Source organism: Ictidomys tridecemlineatus, chromosome 4 (genome assembly GCF_052094955.1).
Source record: "Ictidomys tridecemlineatus isolate mIctTri1 chromosome 4, mIctTri1.hap1, whole genome shotgun sequence".
NCBI lineage: Eukaryota > Metazoa > Chordata > Mammalia > Rodentia > Sciuridae > Ictidomys > Ictidomys tridecemlineatus.
In genome coordinates this window covers 477,301-496,651 of record NC_135480.1, presented here as the reverse complement: position 1 = coordinate 496,651, position 19,351 = coordinate 477,301, and the positions used below count along the sequence as shown (strand labels likewise).

General features: G+C 50.8%; 1 protein-coding gene across 6 annotated transcripts in view; it reads right to left on the bottom strand.

Annotated features, from left to right (window-relative positions):
- The window catches only part of Phrf1 (PHD and ring finger domains 1), a 30,313-nt gene that overhangs the window by 6,179 nt on the left and 4,783 nt on the right, over positions 1-19,351 (bottom strand). For 3 of the 6 annotated variants that reach the window (XM_078045246.1, XM_078045248.1, XM_078045251.1), the window contains exons 4-12: positions 18,148-18,291; positions 16,221-16,426; positions 13,441-13,524; positions 11,800-11,915; positions 7,424-7,521; positions 6,894-7,069; positions 5,859-5,988; positions 2,071-2,210; positions 16-197 (exon numbers count right to left, since the gene is read on the bottom strand). In XM_078045246.1, the coding sequence (XP_077901372.1) occupies positions 16-197; positions 2,071-2,210; positions 5,859-5,988; positions 6,894-7,069; positions 7,424-7,521; positions 11,800-11,915; positions 13,441-13,524; positions 16,221-16,426; positions 18,148-18,291 (1,276 nt within the window). The remainder of the gene's footprint in view (positions 1-15; positions 198-2,070; positions 2,211-5,858; positions 5,989-6,893; positions 7,070-7,423; positions 7,522-11,799; positions 11,916-13,440; positions 13,525-16,220; positions 16,427-18,147; positions 18,292-19,351) is intronic. The other 3 variants (XM_078045247.1, XM_078045249.1, XM_078045250.1) reach the window with 3 other exon arrangements.

Genomic DNA, 19,351 nt, shown 5'->3' with positions numbered 1-19,351 from the left:
GCCCCACACAGTCACCTGTCAAAGGGGTCCAGCTCGTAGGGGTCCCCAAACAGCGACAAGGAAGCTGCTCCAATATCTGCCCGCATCAGCCCCAGGGAAGGGTCCACTGGCTTGTACACTGATGGCATACAGGTACCTCGGACAGGCCTACAGAGGCCCAGCGTCCGTGCAATTCGAGAACGAGCCGTGACTTCATTCTGAACCAAAGTAACGAAAAAGAATAAATGATCATTGACATTGCAACCTGAAGAGAGCAACAGGGAGAAGCACCTGTCAGCAGGACTCACCCTAGGCCGAGCAGACACCATCCAGAGCCATGGGCTGTGTCTGCACCAAGGTGCGCCTCGGAGGTTGACCTGAGCACACCTGATGTTCCAATGAAGGCATAAACTTGGCCGGCTACTGGGTGGCACTAGATTATCTCTATCATCTCTTTCCTTTTTTTGTGGTACCAGGAATGAAATCCAGGGGCACTGAACTACTGAGCCATATCCTCAGTCCTTTTGAGACAGGGTCTCACTAAGCTACATAGGGCCTTGCTAGGTTGATGAGGCTGGCCTTCAACTTGCACAATCCTCCTGCCTCAGCCTCCTAAGCTGTTGAGATTACAGGTGTTTGCCACTGCGCCCACTTGTCCCTATCATCTCAACAAGAGGGAAAAACCTCAACCAATGATTGAAACAGTTGTCTGTTGACAACCACGTGAGCAGCAGACGTGGACTCGAAACATCATTTCCATTGTACTTATTCATGAAATGCATGAACCAAGAGTCACATGTTCCTTCCTCTAGACTCTAGACAGACAGGGGACAGAGCAGTCCCAGAAGAAGAAAGGAACTATAGAAATAGGCAGATGAGGGCTGGGGCTCAGAGGTAGCGCACTTGACTAGATGTGTGAGGCACTGGGTTCAATGAATAAAATAAAGGTTCACCAACATCTAAATATATATATATATATAAAAAGAGCTGGGGTTGTGGCTCAATTGGTAGAGTGCTCACCTAGCATGTGTGAGGCACTGTGTTCGATCCTCAGCACCACATAAAAATAAAATAAAGGTATTGTGGCCACAACTAAAAAAAAAAAAGGCCAGCCGCAGTGGTGCACGCCTGTAATCCCAGCAGCTTGGGAGGCTGAGGCAGGAGGATCACAAGTTCAATCCCAGCCTCAGCAAAAAGCCAGGTGCTAAGCAACTCAGTGAGACCCTGTCTCAAAATAAAATACAAAAATAGAGCTGTGGATGTGGCTCAGTGGTCGAGTGTCCCTAAGTTCAATCCCTGGCAAAAAATAAACATGTTGTGTCTGCCTATAACAAAACAAAACTAAACTTAGGGGAAAAAACAGAAATAGGCAGATGAAGAAGGCAAGCTCAGGGTGGAGCCCAGGAGCCTTTGGAGCGCCCTGGGTGTAGGAGGGGGCGGCACTGACATTGCCAGGCCCCAGAGGTTGAGGGCAGCGTGAGCTCCGGGAGCCACAGAGCTGGGACCAGCATCCACCAGACACGCTCCCCTTTGTCACAGCTTCAGTGGCTCCTTACTCCAGATTCTGATCTCAGTGAATTACCAGACCAGATGTTCAAACTGCATTTAAAAGTAAAAAGTGCTTATATAAATGTTCACCACAGACACGGATCAGGACAACCATTTTGAGTATAAATTCCAGGGATGCGGTAGACACCTGGTCGAGGGCTGCAGTTCAGTGCTCTCTCTCCCAGATGTCAAAGTGGTGAACGCCTGCCTCACACTGAGTCTAAGGCTCCTGAGAAGGGCCTGCTGGACACAGGCTGCTCATACTCCAAAGAGGGGCTACTGATGCCAGCAAGGGTGTGTCCTTGCCCATTCTACTGGCTTCCGATTGTCCACCTACTGCCCTGGCAGCTGGCTAGCCCAGATGGTGATCTCTGCCCCAGGACAGGCTCCAGGGCTGTTGCACAGCCAGCCTGAGGGCCTAGAATGTCTCTGCACCTTCCAGCTGCATCAAGGCCCTGGCTGGACTCAGGGAGCCACTGAGGAGCTAGGCCTCCTCCTAAGCCCCGCAGGGTAGCCCCAGCCAGCAGAATACCAGGACGCCACCTTCACCTGGGCCTTTGGGACTCTCCCTTTCCTCCTCTTCCCGTGACGCTGACGCTTCTTAGATCTTGTGCTGGCACCTTTACTTTTCGTAGAAGACCTGGACTGTGTTTTCCTTCTTCCCGGCACTTTCTTCCGTCTCCCTGGAAAGACAATGAGGAATACCTGTGCCCTGTGCCGGGTCCCACCCCACAGGACTCTGCATGCTGGCAGGGACTGATTCTCTCTCCCTTCTTTCTTCACAGTGCTGGAAAATGAACTCGACCTCACGCATTAGGCAAGCGCTCTACCACTGAGCTCACACTGAGTCTAAGGCTCCTGAGAAGGGCCTGCTGGACACAGGCTGCTCATACTCCAAAGAGGGGCTACTGATGCCAGCCCTGGCTTGGACTTTTAAAATGCCAAAATAAGCCATAAACCATTTAAAGAATAATGTATCTCTAAGGGGAGAGGGAGGGAAGGGGGAGCAACAGGAAGGGCCTCAACTTCCCTGAGTAATCTAGATCTGACTTTTAGACTCCTTCAATATTTTATGTGATTATGAAACGAGAATGGATTAGAAGAAACAGACACTGATAACCAAGATTCAAGGCAACAATGACCTCACCGTGGCCACTCGTGACGTGGTCACTGACAGCTCTAGACTGGAGAACAGTGAGTACACTGCACCCTCTGCGACAAAATCCAATGCCAAGGACCCCCTCCTCTCCACTGCCATGGACTCTTGCTCCAGGGCCCCTCCAAGACTCAGAAGGGGAGGGAAGCCAGTCCAACATGCTTGTTGGCCCAGTCTGCCAGGGCCAGAAACCCTAACTGACCTGCTCTGGAGGACCGCAGACCTGGTGAAGGAAGAAGAAACATCAGCCTAGGGCAGGCTGCAGATGGTGCAGGAAGGCATGTCTTCCCCAGGGCCTCTAGCTAGTAACCAAGCGAGGAGTGTGGATGTACCCACCTGCAGTTTCCCTTCCACGGCCTCAGTTACATGCAGTCAACCACAGTCTGAGCAGATCACATGGAAAATTCCAGAAAAAGTGCACCTAAGTTTTAAACTGGCATCGTTTTGGGTAGCATGGTGAAATCCTGAGCCATCCCACTCCACCTGGCCACGACTGGGTACCTGGCAGCTGCTCTGGCAAGCAGATCCACAACACCCGTGCCAGAGGGACCCTTACGAAGGAGCCCATTGGGTAGCACAGGGGAGCAGGTACAGTGCAGGAGATATTGTGAGAGAGACGACATCCACGTGACTTTCGTTATCGTGTACTAACTGCCATGCTTCATTTCTGAGTTACAACTGCCATCTCTTCCTGCATCCAACCTTTAAGTTCAACTTTATCATATGGTCTGGATTGTGGCTCAGTGGAACAGCACTTGCCTAGCATGTGTGAAGCACTGGGTTTGATCCTCAGCACGTGGGGAGGGAGGGAGGGAGGGACGAAGGAAGGAGGGAGGGAGGGAGGGAGGGAGGGAGGGAGGGAAGAAAGAAGGAGGGAGGGAGGGAAGGAAAGAAGGTTGGTTTTGTGTCCATACACAACTAAAAAACTTTTTTTAAACTAAGAAAAAAAAAAGTTATCATAGGTGATGAATGCAGAGAAAAGGCATGGTATGTCCAGAGTTTGGTGCTATTAATGGGGTGTTTTAGAACAGGTCCCCTGAATAAGGGGTACGGCTGAAATGATGGAATGGTGCTGCCTAGTAATTGAGACAATGCAGCTTTCTGACAGAGTGTACCCTACCCCAGGGCACCGTCACAAATAAAATCTAGCCACAAGAACTCACACAGCTGGTCAGGCCTCTAAGCTCCAACCAGAGTCTTTAAGCAGGCTGAAGGACAGGACACCAGAGATGATGAGCACACCCCATGGGACAGAAGGCCTGGTCCCCACAGGTGGAAAACACAGGACAAACATACACAGCCCCTGGGCCCAGCACCAATCTGATGCAAATGCACACTTGCTTTTTGAAATAAGACCGTGCTAAATTGTCCAGGCTGGCCTCAAACTTGACAGTCTCCTTCAGCCTCCTAACAGCTGGGATTACCAGCATAAGCTATCATGTCCTAACTAAAATTTATAAAAAATTTAATCACATGGGGCTGGGGTTGTGGCTAAGTGGTAGAGTGCTTGCCTAGCATGCACGAGGCACTAGGTCTGATCCTCAGCACCACATAAATGTAAAATAAAGACACTGTGTCCACCTAAAACTAAAAAAAAAAAATAATATTTAAAAAAAATTAATCACATTCATGACACATTAGAACTTTCAACTCTGGTTACCTCATGGTATTAGAGTTGGTGCTCATTTTCTCAGATTTAACACTGGAACTGTAGTTGTTTTTAAAAGGACTCCCTCTTTGGGGCTGGGATTGTGGCTCAGCGGTAGAGCACTTGCCCAGGACGGGTGAGGCTCTGGGTTCGAACCTCATCAACACATAAAAATAAACAAATAAATAAAATAAAGGTTAAAAAAAAAAAAAGGCTCCCATTTTTAGGAATATACTCCAAGATATTTATAGATATAATGATGATACTATGAAGGATCTACTTCACATAAATGAAAAGGCAGGAGTGGATGGAATGGAGATGAAGGAAAACTGGCTGTGAGCAGACACAGCCCGACGGATGGTGGAGTGGGGCTTACTACTGCCTCTTCCCGTTCATGTGACAGAGGCTTATATTATAGGAGGCACAACAGCAAACTAAGCCAAAGAATACCAACACCGGGGCTGGGGATGTGGCTCAAGCGGTAGAGAGCTCGCCTGGCATGCACAGGGCGCTGGGTTCGATCCTCAGCACCACATAAAAATAAATAAATAAACAAAGATGTTGTGTCCACTGAAAACTAAAAAAAATAATTAAAAAAATTCTCTCTCAAAAAAAAAAAAAAAAAAAAAAAAAGAAAGAAAGAAAAAAGAATACCAACACCCACACAGGCACAGCAGGACACATCATGCAAAGGCAGCCAGACAACTCTGCCAGGCTGTCCTCCTTGATGTCCTTGGTGGGCAAGTTGGCACAAGAGCAACAAGGCCACCCTTGCATTTCTAACCAGAGTGAGGGCAGCAGGCCAGTGCTGCCACCCTAAGCCCAGTCGTGTGTAACGGGAAGACACAGGATGAGACATGGAAAAAGGGAACACGGGTGTGCAACATGTCCTGCCTCACTGGTTTGCACAGCCTGGAGCGTGGCTAGGTGCACAGCTCAGCTCTGGTGTTCGCGGGCACTCACCACTGTAGGAAGGAGCCTTGGGGGAGCCCTGGATAGTCATGCGTGCCCAGGCAGAGTGCACTGGGAGACGCCAGCCTGCGTGCCCATGGACACAGTAAAGCGACACCCCGACCACACTGCAGGTGGGAGAACGAGCAGCACTTGGGACGCTCCCATTCTACTCAGGCGAGTGTGAAACAGTGAGAACTGGAAACAGGTTCTGCAGTTCCAACCTCTCTGCAGACAGGAAACTTCTGCTCACAGAAGGACCTGTGAGTGCATTTGCCACAGCAACTTCACTCTTCTTTTTCTTTCTGGTACTAGGATTGTCCTGGGCACTCTACCACTGAGCCACATTCCAGCCCTTTTTGAGATAGGCTCCCACCAAGTTGCCCAGACTGGCCTTGAATTTGCAAGCTCCCTGCCTCAGCCTCCTGAGTGGCTAGGATGACAGGAGTGGCCACTGTGCCCACGTATACTTGACTGAGTAAATTAAGTTGCAGAGGGAGGAAACAGAGGTGACCACATCCCTGGGCTCTGGGGCAGAACTGCTGGTGGGAGGCGTGCCCATCCTGCCAGGCTCACCTGTCTTCCTCTTCCGTCGCACGGGGCCTCGAGGCGTCAGGGGGCGCTGGTACACTGCTGTGCTCAGGCCAGTTGCAACAGCCTCGATGGTCTCATCCAGCAGAGCAGACATGAGGTACCTTGGCACGTGCTATTGCAAGATTCAGCACTGGTTAGTGGGCGTGTGCACTGAAGACCACCTTTCTGAGGCAGGGATGGTGCCACTACAGACCCTGCACAGAGCCCTGAACACAGCCCACTAGATGCAGCAAGAGAAGTTGGGATATCCTCAGGCTGCAGCGCCATCCTCCCTCCCACAGCCCAGGCCCCACAGCCATGAGGACAGTGATCCCTTGCAGGGCTTCTGGGAAGCAAGCTTTGGGCCAGGACAGACTGGGAACGTTAGGCAAGTACCAAGGAACAAATGAAATTCCAAACAAGGAGAAGGAAGGGGACAGGTGGGAGCAAAGAGCAGAGCCCCAGGTGAGCCCTGGTGGAGCAAGGCACCAGGCAGGTGTGCAGGCAAAAGAGCCTGCAGGGGCCAGGAGGGGCAAGTGAATGAGAGAGAAGAGATTCAAGTGGTGAGAAGGACAGCACCCAAGATGCAGTGGACACCAGAAGGAACAAAGAGCCAGAGGGATGGACTGTGTGGGCTGCAGATGGGAATAGGTCACAGCTTTTCCAACACATCTGGAATTCAGGATACGCCTACCCCCCCACCCCCCAAGAGTAGAGGCACATCTAATCAGAGAGTGTGACACTGAGCACTGGGAGCTGTGTGTGCCAGAAAGCATACTCAGCTCCCTCAACAGGGCCCTGGGGTGTGGGAAGGAGTCTCCTGAGGTCAGGTGGATTGCTTGACTGCTCATCATCAGGGTAACCCCCAAGTCCTGATCCACTTCTGAGACCACAGCACACTGGCCTGCTGGGCTGACTGCATGCAGACCTGGGGCATGGGGCATCTGTCTAGACTAGCATTGCCAACATGTCCACTCTGCATTTCAGTACACCACTGGGGCCACTCTGGGCAAGACAACCTGGCATCAGCCCACCCACCTGGACCCTCCTGGCTGTGGAGATCCGGTTCCGGTTCACGGTTGCTCTCACTCTCTCACTCTGACGTGTCCTAGCGATGGCCCGGGTCCGGCCTGTGTTAGGCCGCAGCCTGCTGGTGGTGGGCACCACATCGGCCAAGAGCTGGGAGACCTCCTCCTCACTCACAGGACCGGCATCTCGGAAGAAGAGAACCCTGGGCTGCTGGGCCAGAGGCACTGTACATCACAGGCCCACCCAGGGGGCTACCCTGCCAAGGCAGGCCAAGGCAGGCCAAGGCACAGGACAAGGGCTCCTCCTAGGCTGGATCCTCCCAACCTCCAAATCACCAAGCCCACCCCCCCACCCCCCGCAGATATACCACAATCCTCCAGGTCCTACCCAAGAAGGTATCAAGAAAGCCATTATCTCTGACAGAAGCCCTGGGGTGCTTCCCACTCATGAAACCAACTCAACCCTGTGGCTCTTCTCTAGGACTGTAGGCCCCATGGGGAAGGACCCAAGAGTTCCATGGGTCAGGGACAGCGCGTTACCAGCGGCAGAAGCAGTGGAGGGCACTGCACACTCTGGACAAAACCACTCATCCACGGGCACCTCCCGCAGAGGGGGCTCTAAACACTCCATGTGGTACCTGTAGGACAAGAGGGTACAGGGGCTGTCAGCCTTGGTCCCTGAGCCCCACAAGCAAGTAAGCTGAGAAGACAGTATCTACATGTGAGCCACCTGCAGTGCACTCTGGTGTGGACAGAGCTGTGTCCCCATGGGACAGGAGGGATATCTATTTTGGTTGATGCTCACAGTTCACTTCCCAAGGCAAGTCACAGAAACCAACCTTCCCTGCTGTTCTCTGACAATAGATGACCCACTTCAGAGGGGACCTGCCCATGCAGGCAGGGGACCCTGAGGAATCCCACAGGGGCCTTGCTGTCAGCCCTTCACTCAATCATTATGTCAAGACGGGTATCCATGCTTCAATTACACCTACACAGTGAAGTTTCCCTAAAGACCCAAAAGAACAGGGTTCCGAGAACTTCTGACAGCTGAGCAGTGAAGTTCCTGCAGGGGTGCTGGCAGAGGACAAGGAAGCCACATCTGTCCCACACCTCACCCTGCAGCAAGCTGTGTGCATGCTCTGTAATGCAACGGTGTAATGCAACGGTAAACTGCCCTTCTCAGCTCTGCAAGCTGCAGGAGCTGCTCAACTGCACACTTCATGTACCTGAGAGAACTGAGTACAGAAAGTGGGTCAGCACATTTCCATGTGGGCTGGGACCAGCACATAAAGCAGGGGCAGTCTGGGGGCTCAGCCCCTGCTGTGTCTCTGATGCCACCTCCTGTGCCAGACCTGAACTGAACACTAAGCGCTAACTGCAGCACTGACTGCTTGATGTCGAGCAAACCGCCACGTCTGGAGTGGGAAGTCGCTATGAGAGTTTCACAGGGAAAACCGGAGTCTGAGTCTACGTTTATTAGTTGAAGCCCTAACCCTGCTGTGCTGTCTGGAGACAGAGTCTTTAAGGAGGTCTTTGCTAAGCAGAGACTCAAAGATGGGGCTCTAATCCGAGACGACTGGGTCCTCGCAAGGAGGGAAGGCCAAGCAAGAAGACTGAGAGGAGGAGGGGCCTCACCAGAACCTCCACAAGACCTGACAGCCAGTGGCTCTTGCCGGGTCCCCACACAAGATAGATGTGAGGCAGACCTGCAGGAAGCCAGGCCAGCCCCTCTGGGAACACAGCACTCTGAGACACACTAGTGCTAGGATTGAATGCTGGGAAGAACCCTGGGTAGATTCTTAAAATCTTTCCTACATGTTCTCTGGGGAAAAAGTCAAGAACCGTTCACAACTTCTTTCAAAGGCTCCGGGGACAGGGCTGGGGTTGTGGCTTAGTGGTAGAGTGCTTGCCTAGCACATGTGAGGCACTGGGTTTGAGTCTCAGCAACACATAAATAAATAAAATAAAGATATATATATATTTTTTTTTTAAGAGAGAGTGAGAGAGGAGAGAGAGAGAGAGAATTTTTTTTTTAATATTTATTTTTTAGTTCTCGGTGGACACAACATCTTTGTTGGTATGTGGTGCTGAGGATCGAACCCGGGCCGCACACATGCCAGGCGAGCACGCTACCGCTTGAGCCACATCCCCAGCCCAAGATATATTTTTTAAAAAAAGGGACTCCAAGGACTCAGTAGGTTCAACTGGTGCCCCCCTGCTGAGCTCCAGCTGCCTTCAGAGACGCTGCTGCTCCATCCCAGCAACCTCAGCAAGTGGAAGTCACTTCTGCAAGCAACAGATGCCAACCCATGGCCAGGCCAAGCCTGCATTACTACAACTAACTCCAGAGAGGAGGACAAATTTGGACATAGACCAGGAGGTGGCTGCAAGGTCCACCCCCAGTTACAGTGCAAGGACCTGCAGCTCAGCCCAAACCAGGAGCTCTAGGCTCTTGTGAGTGCAAAGGGCTGGCAGATATGGCTACCAAGAGTGGACAAACTACTGACAGTGGGTAAGGGACGGGTGTGGTGATAAGTGGCCCAGCAAGCTTGTCTCTCTGTGAACCTATAAACTCGGTTGTGATTTTTATTTTTATTTTTTTTAATTCAGAGATAATCTGCAACTTGATGTATAAAATAAAAGGAACATTTGGGGGCTGGGAGTGTAGCTCAGTGGTAGAGCACTTGCTTAGGACGAGTGACGCACTTGGTTCAATCCTTACACCACATAAACATAAATAAATAAAACAAAGGTAGTGTGATCATCTACAACTAAAAGACAAAAATTAAAAAAGAAGAAAAAGGTACATTTATAGGTAGCCTTGATTCCTATGAATAATTAACTTTTGACTTGTAAGTTAAGACTTAACTGTAAAATTTAGCACACAGCAAATGTTAACAGTATGTGGATGCACAGAAGTACAGAACCATGTAATTATTAGTTTTCCTTTTTTAAATCCACCAAATTTTTACATACTTGAGTTGTTTTATCTGCTAAATAATCCAATGACATAAACCAATATATTGGATTTACAAATGTAATGTACGTTTACAAGGAAAAACTGTAATGATGTTGTAAAATCCCCAGGAATCACTGTTGAAAGTTCCAGAATCAAAACCAAATACTGATTTAAAGAATGAGGAGGCTAGGCTTGTGGCTCAGTGGCACAGCATTTGCCCAGCATATGTGAGGCACTGGGTTCAATTCTTAGCATCACATATAAATAAAGTTCCATCAACAAGTAATAAAATATTAAAAAAAAGAACTGTAAGCTTGCTGAGCACAGTGGCACATGCCCATAATTCTAGCAGTTGGGAGTCTGAGGCAGGAGGATTGCAAGTTTGAGGACAGCCTGGACAACTGAGTAAGTTGTTATTCAAAAATAACAAAAATAAATATATATAACAGGGTTGGGGGTGTGGCTCAGTGGCAGAACACTCGTCTAAATGTGTGAGGCACTGGGTTCCATACCCAGCACCAATTTAAAAGATTAAAAAACAAAACAGGCTTGTGGTCAAACTCCTCAGCACCTCTCCAGCAGGCACAGGGGTCTCACCCTGCAGCTAGGGCTAGGCCTGGCCAGGCCCCTCCTCCACGTGCTGGAGCAGCAATGGCAGGGCTTGTGCACGGAGGTCTGAGTGCTGAGTGCTGAGGTATCTATCTCCATGCAGCCCGATTCCTTGAGCTTTCGGCTGATGCTCACAGTGGCAAGTGATCAAGTTATGACAGTGTGTCCAGGGTGGTGCACTAACAGTGTTTTGAGGACATTCTACTTGGCTGTACCCCAATCCTCCAGACTTACATCAATAGCACATGACAGAGCTGGTGGCAGTGGTACACACCTGTGGTCCCAGCTACATGGGAGGCTGAAGTGGGAGGGTCACTGGAGCCCAGGAGCCCCAGGCCAGCCTCGGCAACAAAGTGAGACTCAGTTTACTTTCAAAACACAAAAACCATAAAACAAAACCAAAACCACAGCCAGCACATACTACCCTCAGTACCACTCTCAGCAGCAAACACCTTTAGGAATCCTGAAGAGTAAATAATCAATAGGGTCAAGGCCTTCAGTGAACTGTGGGGAAATGTGGATTTAGGCTGAGTCTCTAAGGAAGGAGGGAGACAGCACAGTGCAGGTTTGAGAGCTGAGGTACAACCATGCCCAGTTCCCTGCATGGCACTGAGCTCCCACAGGCCATGACAAGGACACAGGTGACCCAGGTATCTCAGGAAGAGCAACAGGGGCTGGTGAACAAATGCAGGTATGAGTGGAGGGGCGGGGGGAGCAGCTGAGTCAGGCAAGTCAAGGCTACGGCTAGGTGACCATGACCATTAGCCAGAGGCCCACCCCAATCCTCTAGTCTGAGGACATTACAGGTCTACCAGTTCCTCAGCTCTTTCCACATCTTGAGATATATGCCCAAGAACAAGTTACCCATAATCCCTTCACCACAATTTTATAGTAGAAAAACTCTTTAAAAATCAATAGGCAAAGCCCTGGCAGGAGATCTAAACCCAAGAGATTAAACAACGGGGGACACCAGTAGATTCCTGCAGGAAGGGCCATGTGAATGCACAGCAGGAGTCCCTGGCTCTGCTGCAGGGCTAGGGTGCACAGGGAAATCAGAAGCACATCCAGGGACAAGGCAGGCAGTGGTCACTCTGCTGCAGGCTAGCCACAGCCTCCTTCCCATGTTCTTCCCGCTCTCTTTTCTGTCTTGGTGTGTTCTGTGGCCCCAGCATGTTTTCAGGAAAGTAGACATGCAGACAGCAGGAGTGGGGAGAGCCTGCAGTGCCTGCTGTCTGCTGGACTTGGTGCTCCTGCTGAGGGCAGGCAAGCTCAGCGCTTGAGGCAGGAGCTGTGGTGCCCCTCATCCCGCAGTCTGCAGCAGGCACATGGGCAGACCCACCACCCTTACCCAGCGTCACAGCCATCGCAGAGCAGGAGCCGGTCCTCACGGTCGCTTCTGCCACACACCTCACAGAAGGTCGGGTCCTCCTCTTCCTCATGGGCTCTGGTGCTCTCCACTGGAATCTGAAGAGAGAACTGCCGGTAGCAATGGTGGAGACCCAGAATCTAGGTCAGCTTGTGGGATGATGTGCAGCTAACCGAGAGTGGCTCTACCGACCTAAGATCTATCTGGGCCCACAGGCCTGAAGTCCTGAATTAACACAGTGATCTCCACGTTTTCTAAAGGCCAATAATTGTAAGGAAAAGTGGCTCAACAGAAGGAAAGCACAACACATGGGGAGGGACCTGCAGTCCAGAGTGGGCAGGCAGGACACTGCTGGAGGGAGCACCTCGAGGCTCACGTATGCTTCAGGAGACTGAAGACGTGAAGAGCAGAGGGCAGCTTTAAAGCAGCATGCCTCGACAGCAGAACTGGGCAGGATGAGGCTCAGTGGCAGAGTGCACACCAAGCACACGAGGCCCTGGTTCCACCCCAGCACCACACACACAGCTCAGAAACCACTAATAAGTAAGTAGACGCAGAAACATGCCTGCCAGAACACGACACCTTGGTGCACATAGGCTGCCATGTGGTGAGAGCACACGCCCAACTCCACCCTCTGGACACCAAGGTCTTTAGACACTCAGGTATCTGTGAACATGCTTTCTCCAATGGGATGCTTGTGTCAGGATAAAGGAGTCAAGGACACCCACCAACCCTGCACCTGGCCTGCACAGCTAGAATTGGCCCCAGACCTCTCTCCAACAAGAGTCCCACATGCCACTGGCACCTCCTTTAGGTAGGAGAAATGGCCTACATAACACATGTGCGAGCTGACACTGCCAGAGACCTCAAGCCACCCTCAAAAAGGGTTACATGATGGCCTGGGATACAGAGCCAGCAAAATATAGCAGCCACTTGCAGCCCAAACCCAAGAGGCTAGTGCAGGCACAATGCCATCTGTCCCAAAGAAATGTGCATCCAAGAGAGCCAGACTTCTACATCTGTGGATTCTTGGACTTTGTTTGTAAAAGAGTAGGTGTGTAGCTGCGAACACATGCCAGGGCTATCTAGGGTTCAAAGGCTCTGGGAAATCCCCACAGGCCTTTCAACATTGCTCATCACCGAGAGAAGAATGCTCAGGGTCAGGGCACTTGCCTAGCATGCAGGAGGCCCTGGGTTCTATCTCCAGCACCACACACACCACAGAAGAGCAGATAAGCAGAGGCAAGTACAGGGGAACAGAGGCAAAGACTGCCTCCTTCCAGTCTCAACAGTAAGTAATTAGCTCAATACTCTCTGAAATCTGGCCCCTCTCCCCTCAGCAACCTCCTCTCTCCTGCAGCTGCTGAAGCCCTGTGATGAGGAGGGTGCAGAATACAGATCCAGGAACCACAACATCCCAGTCACTGCCGCACCCACAGCCTGAAGTTCAGACAGGCTTCAGCTCTGGGTTTATGCTTGTGGCTGCAAAGGGCACTTCAGTGCATTTCAGAAAAGCATATAGCCAGCACCTCCTCACTTGAGGAAAGCAAATCACCTTTTAAAAGCATGCTCCTTCCCACAAGACAGGCACACAAGTAGGAAACAGCCAACATCTACACTTACCTTCTTTAAGATTTTACCACCAAATTGAGCTCGAATACAAATACATTTAAATATTGTTCGATCAACTGGACAGGAGTTGGCATTCTGTAAGAAATAAATACTGCATCAGAATCCTGCAGAATCACCTTCACTGTCAGTACTGTCTTGGAAATTCATTTTGAAGTCAAGTTCTTTTTACACCAAAATTGTTCAACTGAACACTTCCACGTGCCAGGCCCTGTGCTGAGATGAAGGACACTGCACAGAGATTTGCCTGCCTGTGGAGCTGCCACCCAGGAGGGAGAAGAAAGCCGTGTGCCTGTCCCAGTTGAGATGCCAGTGGCAAGGACTAAGAGCGCAGGTGGGTGGGAAGGAGCAGAATGGGCGGCACTTTAGGGGCTTCCCCTGCCAGAGTCCCAAGACTGCTGCAGGCTTCCCAGAGTTTCTTTAGCATTTGTTTTCCTAGTGTGGATCCTAATCAGACACATGTTGCACCTGTTTTCTCCTTGCCTTGCCCAGTGTCTTAAGAATCCTCTACTGAGGCATCCTGTAGCAGTACAACATGCTCATTTGGGCTGTACATTTTGGTGAGTTTTGACAAATGTGTATTTCCCAGAACTACCATCCCAGGTCTGCCATCTCACCCACCCTGCATCCTGTTCCTACAGATAGTGCAGGAGAGCCTTCCCTGGTGTGTGTGTATGTTTTGGTATCAGGGATTGAATCCCGGGGCGCTTAACCACTGAGCCCCAGCCCCAGTCCTTTTTCGTGTTTTATTTAGAGACATGATCTGAGTTACTTAGCACCTTGCTTTTTTTGTGGGGAGCTGCTCTGAATGATCACACCTTCCAGTCCTGATGCACCAGGCTCTGATCAACCACTGCACTCGTTGTGGCTTGGGCAGGGACCCGCTCGGACAGCAAGGCCAGTCTTCTGAGTAGGCCTACCTCTAGGGTTGAGCTACACTCACCTGTTCCTTTGTAATTCACTCGTTTGCCCTGTTTGGGATAGAATGTTCCATGGAAACTCCCTTTGTGTGTCCCCTTCTCTTGCTCTGTCTTTGGACATGGCCTTCCTAGATGTCAGTCAACCCGCTGACAGCAGACATCACGAAGCTGGGCTTAACCCCCTGAAACCTGACCCCTTGCCTCATTTGAATGGCTTCTCCCCAATGAAAGGGTTCAGCATCTGTTCTCTCTTTCTATGACCCCTAAGGTCAGAGAAGCCATCACAGGACCTAAAGGAAAAGGTATTTCTCTGTTTCTGTGTGATTATTCTGCGCAGCCTAGTTCACCTGGAGTGACCCTGAGTGTTTTAGACATGGAACATGACAACTTTTGCTGAGGCTGGCTTTGAACTTTTGATCCTCCGGCCTCAGCCTCCTGAGCAGCTGGGATTACAGGTGTGCATCACCATGTGTGGCTATTCCTTGGGGTTTCTTACAAATGGAATCACAATGTGAGCTTCTCCCACGGGACTCTGCCCCTTTCAGTGGGCAGGGGTGGCCATAGCCACATGCTGTCTGGTCACCTGCCATGCCCATCTATCTGCATGCCAGTCTATGTGGACCTAGTCTGCACACCAGAGGCCTTATACATGACATTCCCCATGAGTCTTGTGAACTGGGGCCAGCAAAGGGCACAGCCAGTGTTGCTGAGTGCCCTCCTCCTGACCTTCAGGCCTAACACTCTGCTAAGTGTGACAGAAATCCCTGCATTTTCTTCCAGAAGTCCCAGAGTTCTGCTTTCCAACTCTAGGACCTAGATCCACCTGGCAGTGTGGGGTGGGGTGAGCTAGCCCAACATGCCACCCACTGTCTGCCTTCTGCCTGGTGCTCCAGTATGTCAAGGCCTCTCAGAACCCTGCACTCTCTGTGCATCTGGCTTACATTCTGGACCACTTCAGTCACATCACTTCAGTTTTACAAATCCCAACATCCAGGAAGCTAGGTCTCCCTTTTCAAAGCTATCTTGGCAGCTCTTGCTTTCCCAGCCTCCTTTAGGAGCTTCACCGTCCATCACATGCCATGGGCCTCCCAGCAGGACTCGTAGAGCCTGTATCACTGTGACCACCTCTGTGAACAGACTTCCCTTCTGGAAAGTGGTCTTCTCCATTCAGTTGCAATTTTTTTAGAAAAGCTGTTTAAGTGTTTTATATATCTGGTTTCTTTCTTTTTTCCTTTCCTTTTTTGGGGAGCAGTACTGGGGACTGAACTTGTGATCCTCCTGCCTCAGCTTCTGGAGCTGCTGGGATTACAGGTGTGTGACACTCTGTCTGGCTATTTCTATGTCCAATTTTTTATCTTCATGAACCTTATGTCTAGCAATCTGGTTAAATACAGCATTTCAACAATTCATTTGTAAAATTTTACTGACAAGCTTATTCCTTGCACGTGCCTTCTCCTGATACGTAAACCTTTAATTTTTCTTATTATTTTTCAACAAGTATCAAACAGTTAATATATAGCAAATATGTCGTCTGGCACCGCAATTTAAACAAAGGCTTTGCTTGCCCAAAGAAAAACCTAACCTTGAATCTAATCTGGGTGGCACCCACCACAGAACAGGAAGTAAGAGAGACAGAGGAAGGCTCGAGCTCACAGAAGTCACCCCAGCACACGGGCCACAGGGATGGCACAACGCTGTTACTCCCTCCCTTGAATCAACCATGCAGATGTTCCTAAGCTGTGGGGACCCGGGACAGAAGAGGAGGGGCACTGGCAAGATCTTGTTGATATTGTAGCTAGCAGCTAAGGTGAGAGCATCCTGAGGGGGGGAAGTAGCCATGAGACACTGACTTACCCTGGACCACTCGACAATGCAGTCCAAGCAGAAGTAGTGGGCACAGGTCTCTGGTGTGCCCACGGCCTGGTCTCTGAACACATTGAGACAAATTGGGCAGCTCTCCACATCCTCATCAGAACTGAGAGTGCTCCTGGCTTCCAGCTTCCCCTGAGCATCTGTTGCTGCCACCAACGATTCCACTTCATCTTCAGAATCTTGGGAACCTTGAAAGAGCGGAAACATTTCAACATTAGCAAACGACAGAAACACTGGCTACAAGTGGGCCCAACCTGTACTCAGGACAGGGGACTCCACTCGGTCCTAGCTCCTGATGGGACACATAGCCCTATCCACCTGCAAGGCCACAGTCATGGGGCACCCATGACCCTGAGGAGTCTGCCCTGCAGCCACGTATACCACCATTCCTTACCTGAAGCTTCTTCAACCACAGCTGCTTCTAAACCAAGGGGACAGGGAGGCAGGCTAAGCAGCCATCCCAGGTCCTCCTACCGGAGCCCCAGGATGCAAGGTGGTCCCTAGGGACCAGCACAGGTCTCAAAGACAGATCTCACTGAACATGCTGCCACTACACAGCTGCATGTGTCTCCAACAGTTCTTTCTGAACATGCTGCCACTACACAGCTGCATGTGTCTCCAACAGTTCTTTCTAAAAACACAATCACAACAGGACCATCTGCCTTCAGATAAGACCTCTTTCAGGGCCCCTTCTTCCTCTTCCTTTGGGATACAGAGGGCACAGATTTCTAAGTGGGCCACTGGGTTACATCAGATGAGGACTATTTCTAGAGGTCTGGTGATGGGGCCTGATCAGCACGTAAGCAGGATGCTTTCAATTGAGCCCAGCAGCCAACACACTCAACATGTCTTCTCTTCGTCCGGCACTCCACCAGAGCAGTGCCAAACACAAAGGACCCACGTTCCCGTGTACCACAAAAGCCGCTCCCACCAGCTCTAAGACTCTGCCCCTGTGGTCAGGACCAGAGGAGGTGCTCGCATGTCCTCTCCAGGGCTCTCCTGCTACCCAGAAAAAGGAGAATTATCCCCAGCTGCCCAACCTCATCAGGTGAGTGCTTTTTTTTTTTTTTTTAAACCTGGGAATTGAACCCAGGAATTCTACGACTGAGTTACATCACCAGTCTTTTGAGACATTCTCACTAAGTTGCCAAGGCTGGACTCATACTTATGATCCTCCTGCCTCCAAATTATTGGGATTACAGGCAAGAGCCACCACACACCTGCCAGATGAGCTATTTTGAAGTAGAATTTCTCTAGCTACTTGCAGAGACAGTAATCAGAGAAGAATGCTCCTGCTGGGCCGGAAAAACTGAACTAGCTAACACATGTGGCCAAGGCAGTGAGTGGCCCCCAGGAGCTGAGGACGGTCCCACCAAAAGCAGCCAGAAAACAGCACTTCAGTCTTTCAACCCTAGAAATACTGCCACCAGGCAGAGCTTGGAGGAGGACCTGAGCCTGAAGGGAAGTGTGGCCCGACCAATGCCTTGCAGTCAGCTGGTGGGTACCAAGACTGACCAGCAGAAACACTGTTCCTGAGTCTGTGGTGCCTTGTCACACAGCACTGGAAAACTAATAAAGGGATATGCACAACATTTTGGAAGATAATAAATGGACAGTAGATTGACAAATGCCCTCAGCTTTCCTGCTTAGTGCCCACAGCAGAAGTAGGAGATGCCTGGTGATCAGATTCTTCCTATGAATCCCAAAGGCAAGGAACTGGTGACCTTAGGGCTGCCTGAGCTCGACACAGTGCCCAGCCCACAGAGCTATGCCTTTGGGTGTTGGACAATGACCCCTAGCATGAACAAAGAGGAGAAGGTGGGCGAGGCCCTGAGCAGTCTTCCTTGCTGGGGCTACTAGAGAATACCTTGGACAAACAAAGGACCACAAGGTGTAGATGAGCACTAACCCCAGCGGGACAGCAGGTGGCTGGCCTGAGACACCAGGGCATGGAGACTCTGCCAAGTGTTCAAGGAGAACTGCATGGAGACTACTCTTGAGAGGAGACAGGGCCGCATGCCAGGCAGAGGAGGGCTGTCCTGGAGCAGAGCAGCTGTGAATGACACTGCACGATCACAACAATCATCACAAACAATAATGACCACACTGTCTGGAGAGCTGGAAAAAACAAACCCTGGGAATGAGGCAGCGGGTCCAAGTTCAGTTGTCATCTCTTACGGTAAGATTTGAGAGACACTATCTCAAGCTGGGAATGCAACAAACAATAGGAAAAGCAACTGATGTGTTTCAGGAGTCAACACCAAGGCAGGAGACCCAACAGGCAGAGTAGACACAGGCTGCCCATGGCAGGGAGCCTTGGTACACAGAAGCCCTTGAGGGACTTCCTCCTCAGCCACTGGGGCACCTCCTGCCTGTTGTTCCTCCCGCTGGCGTGGGAGGAACACGGTGGGGTGCCTGCCCACACTCAGCTGAAGTTCTGGTCTCTGCCTATCGTCCTACAGTAACAAACACTCCATCCCTGACCCAAGTCCACCCTGCCCAGCCAGCTCCTGTCCTGTAAGCTGTGGTTTAACTTTGTTTCTCGGGAAGCTTTCCTCCCCTACCAGGCCTGGAGTCTTCCCCTCCAATGCCTACCAGCTCTGGGTCAGCAGGGATCCTGGGTAAGCTTACACCTGCCTTCACTCCAGCCACAAACAAGAGTCTCTGGCACTGAAGCCTCCAGGAATGGTCAACAGGGAGTGACTTCATAGCACTCACTGTCCTCTGCCCTTAGCTCAGGCAACGCTAGCACCCATGCCAAGATCTGCTGTAGGTGGGACAAACCCAACTCAACACTAGGAAATAGGTACAAAAGCCCCATCAGTGACCTTTACACCCAGGTCAGAATCTGCAATTCTTGCTCAGAATTGGAAGTCCAACCTGAGGTAAGCACACAAAGCTGCTGGCTCACAATGCATCAATCCTACTCCACAAACAAGGGTCACTTTTCTGGAACACTCAAACACTAACAGCCATCATGAAAGACTGAGGCACACTTTTGGACTTTCCACAACAGGAAGGCAGAGGTGGGCCTGACTTCTATCTACACTGAGGCCCTCCTCTGGGGAGGGCAGCACCTGCTCAGGGCAACACAAGAAGCCACAGCACATATG